Below are 6,000 nucleotides of genomic sequence, written 5' to 3' on the forward strand. Positions count from 1 at the left end.
AATCAGACAAATAATAAGAATAAGACAAATATAACAATACATAGATAGGCACAAAAAAATGCAGAATAGAAGTGAAAAATGTGTACAAGCAGTCGTTTGTGGAGGATATTTGAACGGTGACTGGATAAATCATCAAAAGGATAATTCATCACATCTTTAAAAAGTTATATAAAGTCATGGAAAGTGATGAAACAAACATTTTATCAACTGGGTTAAGTAGGTTAGGTTCAAAAAAAAAAATTATCATTTTTAATGACTTTATATCACTTTTTAAAAGTGTGTTGAATAGTCACTGTGTTGAGTTATCATGGAACCATTTGAACATTTCCCATCTCCTGAGGGCCATCAGGGGAGACTCCATCGGCAACCATGGCAGTGATGATTGTGTTCATAATAATATTTGGATGATTTGTACTGCGCCGTTTTTGTGCAAAATCACCTCAATCACCTGTTATTTGATTTTATTATTTTGCTTAGTGGTAGGCAATTTTTTTTTCATGTTTCATTTATTAGATTTATTAGTATTATCTTCTTCTTCAATGATATATTACATTGATGGATATAGCCTTCTTTCATTGTAAATTCTAATTTTTTTTTTTAAATATATTTCATATGAAATTATACAATAAAACATGAGAATGAGATTAAAACATGAAATATGAGATCGACAAATATGACGAATAATAATTAGGTGCCAATGGTTGAATGGTTAAAAAGGTTATCCCGGTAAGACATAGTTGTGATTCCCAGTTGAGACCGTTATCTTTTTATTTTTCAAGCCTGTGTTGAGGTTAATAATTTTACAAAATAATAAAAATAACACAAAGATTATATATTAAGAGAAAGTAATAATGGGGTGGACATTAATTTCAGGATTCTCCCGCAAGTCGCGCCGATCAGAGGCAGTCCACTACGAGGCCCTGGAGGAACTCCTCACCGATGTGATGAAGCACAAGGATAGCTGGCCGTTCAATGCTCCCGTCACTGTTGATGAGGTATGTTACATGTCTTACTCTTAACTATGTTCTCCATCTATACAGGACATTTTTGTGTCATTATTCACATTTATTGTATTGTTTTGCAACTTTGCTCATGAAATGTTAAATTACCCATCCTATTTTATCAAATTCTTCTTCATTTGCGATAGGTTACTCTTTTCAAGCTGTTTGTTTCAAGGCGATGCAATGCGAAGTTATGTAAAATCAGAAATTGTAACGGACGTACTGCTCCGGGATCGGACGCGGTCGCCCCATATTAAAATCTATTAAATGCTATTTGCCTTAACTTTGCCTGTCCTTAAATTGAATAAACTGCCTGTAAATGTATGTAAAGTTAAACTGTAAACCCTAAATTATGTAAAAATGAAAATGTTAAAAAAAAAAAACAATAAACGAAACGTCGGAGCTTGGCTAGAGGTATACGGGCAGAGAAGTATTGTGAGAGCTGGTAAAATCATAATCATATTTTAATTTGGGCACGATTGTTAGAACCGAGCCAAAACGTAGTGGGAAGCCGTGCCGTGCGCCATGCGCCGTTATAGCGTCACAAATGACCGGTGGTACACCGTCATTACGTCCCACGGGCACGGTTCTGAGGATCGTGCCCAAACAAAGGAAGGCCGTGGTCACGTTCGACCACGGCCCGAAACTACCGGCCGAGCGGTGGTAGACGGCCCGGCGGGGCGCCGCGATAGCGTCGTAACGGCTCACGGATTCCAGGAATCAAAGAGAAAGTGAGCCCGTGTGAGCGTCGCGCGCCCGCCGGTGGCCTATAAAACGTGAAACACCCCCTCGAACGTTAGATCTCCAGCAACCACCACCAGCTCTACACCTCTCTCTCTGCTCTGCCCTCTACCTCGCTCCGACTTCTGACTCTGCTCGCCTTCTTTCACTCTGACCCCCGCCTCACCCTGGACCACGGACTTGCCTACCCCTTCGGACCAGACTCGGAATCAGCTCAAGAACAAGCGACAAGCGATCGGACCAGCTCTACAGCGGCTACAGAGACGGCCCCGTTCTACCCCTCCACGCCACTGAAGGACGACATCTCCCGCCTCCACAGATTGGGATCACCGGCCCCCTTACAGTCTTGTGTGTCACACGATTACGTCTGATACAGAAATATTATAAATGTTTTGATAATTTCATTTGTATTGTTTTAATTCTGTTCCAGGTGCCAGACTACTTTGAGATCATCACAGAACCAATGGACTTTGAGACAATCAAGTCAAAGCTCAGCCGCAAGAAGTACTCCAGCGATTTGCAGGTCATGTCGGACTCTTCGCTGGTGTTCAACAACTGCTTCACATACAATCACGAAGAGGATTCCGTTGCCAAGTAATTAACCCTTATTTCATTTTTTCTTACAGACCTTTTCACCAGCCAATCAATCCACCAACCACCTCTTTCATATTTCCTACAGCTGTTGGTGTATGATGGTGCATGAGTAAATATTTTTTAGTTTCTGGCAATGTCTACTTTGGCAGCACCGAAACAACCCCACCGCATTTAGTTGGATAGGGTTCTAACTTTGCTTAAAATTTTAATTTGCCTTTTCTAAAATGGTAAGTATGATTCCTATTTAAATATTTTCCTTCAAAATATGTTAAACTAAAATACCACAAGATTCAACCTCCAAATCAGAAATCGGTAAATAGATTATGAGAAAATGTCTTTGCAAACTTTGACGCCTCTCTTCTCAGAACAAGGTCCAACCAAATTGACAAATTATTTCCTTTATTTTGCTTTACATAACTGTAGACATTATTATAGCAGCATTTGCGTAGCGCATAGCAACTGCTGTTCACACGGTTCTGTTCTATGGTCGATTCTATATAGAATAGAACAAAAGTTGAAGTAGATTCAACATTGGGCTTCTGTATCTATTGGATGGTTCTATGGCAATGAAAATCTGATGTGGGAATGCGCCATTACTTGTCCTTTCCATTTAAAATTCTAATGATTGCATTCATTTTCAGGGCTGGAATGAGATTACAGAAATTCTTTGACAAGCGCTGCAAGGAGCTCAGCCTGCCCGGTCTCCCCTTCTCGGTGACGGAATCCAAAAGCAAGAAGAACCGTACCTTAAATTAATGCAATACCGTGTGTTACCTACGAAATAAACCTTATGTTAAGGGTTTTATCCTTTTTGTGTAAAAAGCCTGATCTTGATGAAGTATTTATGATTTTGTGTAATTTAAAAAAACTAGCTTTGTTCTAATTATATTTTCTAAGTTGGGTCAAAACTAAATTTATTGTGTATTTTTAAGAAATGAACAAATGATTGTTTTTTTTTAATTCCCGGTTTGAAATACACATTTTTAGGTTTCTCGTTAGAATAGGTAGCGATAATAAAAATAATATTAGATGTGTGTATATTATCGATTTTTGTAAAAAAAAAGTGTCACATGTTGTGAAAATTTTTATTCCATGAAATTAGCTTAATATATTTCTCTGAATTTTAGCGGTAGGTTAACCAATAAGTTTTTTTTTTAATTTTTCAATAAACATTGAATCAACTGGACGTGTATTTACTTTTAAGCCTAAGGCTGCCTTTACACTTGTAAGTAAAATTTACGACTTAAGTTTTTGATTAGTTACTCGCAGGAGCGTTTACATATGCGTCAAGTTGTTCGGAACTTCAACTTGCGTAAGTGCTCACAGCGACGTCTACACCCTTAATTTTATTTGAGGTTAAAAGGCTCAAATAAAGTGTTGGAAATGATGTTGGATTGAGAGAAACAATTACAGCCAGATGACAGCAATCGACTTCGAATTCAAATGTGTCATGTTATAAACAGACACATCGAGATTAGAAAAGTTTCGACTGATAATTAAAAAGAGGGATGCTAATTTTCAGAAAGCTTTTTTCCAACTGAAAAAAAAATAATGTCTTAGAAAATTTTCCTTCTGTTTACTTCAATTTTCATAGGTACCTAGTGCTTATTTGAGTTTTATTTTTTATATTGTTTCCGGGAGATAATAACTACTTGTCAACTTATCCCAATCAGATTTTAGTTAATTTAATTAAAATACTAGTTTTTAAAGGGAAAAACCCTGTCTTTTAATTTTTGACATCTCGCATCGGCACGTTTAGGTACCATTTCTTACGATAAGCATCTCAACTTATCAAACTGATTTCATAAGCTGATGGCTGTAAGTTTGTGCGGATGCGATTAAACCTGTCAAAAACTTACGCCTCTAATGACTTAAATTAGTAACTCGCTATAAATTACAGCTAGAGTCTTACAGTGTCGTTTACATTGGTAATTTTCCCATAGGTCACTTACGTGAGCGACTTATGGAAAAAAAAATTACGTGTGTAAAGGCAGCCTAATGAGCACATCCATTCTTACTCGATTCAAGTAAAACTGACGTATGAACGAAGGTTCGATGTAAAGTCCAACATACGGTTTTACTCAACAAGATTGTCTCGACGTTTGGTGTATGCCGAACAGTTTGAGCTTCAGCGTGTCTACAACGAGAAGAAACAGTGGCTTTGTTCAGTGAGATTCTCACTGATTGCTCATAATATATGTTTAAAGAGAAATAAAATATACTGGGCGCAGTAGTGGTTGAAGCGAAGCGCAGATTACTACTTATTTCTGCATTGGATCCTGCTGATTATCAAAATTATTTTAAAAAGCCACAAGAATTGTACACTGAACTTTTACAAATAGTTTACCTTTAATTATAATAACTGATAATCAATTTAACCTCTGCCACTACTAACTTACATGATGCAAAGCACACTATAAAGCCCGGCACGAAGCAAGTAAGTACGAAAGAAATTAGGAGTTCCAAGCTGTCGAGGCATGAGTTTTGCCGTCAGAACAGTGATACTTGCTTGATATCGAGCAAAACCGTAGAGTAAGAATGAATGTGCATACTAGGCTTTAGTTTCAAAGACATTTAAGTCGAGAATACACAGATCCAAAACCAAATCATTTAGAAAGATGCTGAAAATGTGACTCTCGGCTCTATTAAAACGATGAGTGCTCGATAATTTCAGTACCGCTCCTGAGGAAGAATTTTTACTGACAAAATCTGAATAATCATGTTCACCCGACCTTCTATAATCCTCCCTCAAACTTTTTCACCTCCCCCTACATTACCCAATATTGGAAGTTACAAACAAGTTACCCTTGCTAAGAGCAGTTAGGACTCTTGTGTATGATACACATTTAAATTGGCTTTACAAAAGTTATTGGCTTATGAAAGACAAAATTTTGTGCAATCCTTCACCATGCTAAGATAATAAATACAAAAAATGTTGATCCTGTTGTAAAAGTTTGATAAAAGGAAGGTTTTCTTAGTAAGGTCTAAACATATAACTCCAGTGCTTTCTAGAAACTCAAATCACAATTTTACAGAAGTTCTTAAAACCCATATGTGTGCTGCACATAATATTATGTGATGTGCATTATGTAATACATTCATTTTCTAATAAAAGATTGCTACACATCCATTATTTATGTATGAATTGTGGTTGCATTGAAAAGGTAAGTTTGTGAAAATAATATGGTTTATTTTTACAAACAATGCATTTAAAACTGACGTATTGATGCCCTTCCTACAAAACAATATGAAAATATATGTTTAAAATCATCTACAAGTGTAACCTGTATCAGTTTTGTAATATAAAAAATAATGTCTTTTAAAATATTTTAAAAAATGGTATGACTGGGGATTGAACCGTCCTACCCAGGAACTGGAGTCGACAACTCCACCAGCCTCGCCAAATGCCACTCGGGTATGACCGACATTTATCTCATAACTGTAATGTCATCCAATTTCAGAAAAATGTGTACAAGTCCGCATGTGTGTCTGCGTCATTGCCACAAGTTGATAAAATGCATTGACATCGATAACGAGTCTATCTGCCGAGTTTCAGCTCGATCGGATGTCGGAAAGTGGGTTAAATTCCACTTCCAAGATTTGCATTAATTCATTCCCGAATACAAAATAGATGTATTTTTACATGAAGTAAAACAGTATTAAA

The 6,000-nt window shown here is 36.8% G+C and overlaps 1 protein-coding gene across 2 annotated transcripts in view; it reads left to right on the plus strand.

Moving 5' to 3' along the window:
- Nucleotides 1-4,796, plus strand: part of Acf (ATP-dependent chromatin assembly factor large subunit) — a 36,546-nt gene extending 31,750 nt beyond the window's left edge. For both annotated transcript variants that reach the window (XM_089641201.1, XM_089641202.1), the window contains exons 22-24: nt 874-995; nt 2,173-2,336; nt 2,978-4,796. In XM_089641201.1, the coding sequence (XP_089497327.1) occupies nt 874-995; nt 2,173-2,336; nt 2,978-3,092 (401 nt within the window). In that variant the 3' untranslated portion in view covers nt 3,093-4,796. The remainder of the gene's footprint in view (nt 1-873; nt 996-2,172; nt 2,337-2,977) is intronic.
- Nucleotides 4,797-6,000: the final 1,204 nt, after the last annotated feature.

The sequence above is a fragment of the Hesperophylax consimilis genome, chromosome 16 (genome assembly GCF_061612785.1).
Source record: "Hesperophylax consimilis isolate HC1 chromosome 16, BYU_Hcon_1.0, whole genome shotgun sequence".
Taxonomy (NCBI): domain Eukaryota; kingdom Metazoa; phylum Arthropoda; class Insecta; order Trichoptera; family Limnephilidae; genus Hesperophylax; species Hesperophylax consimilis.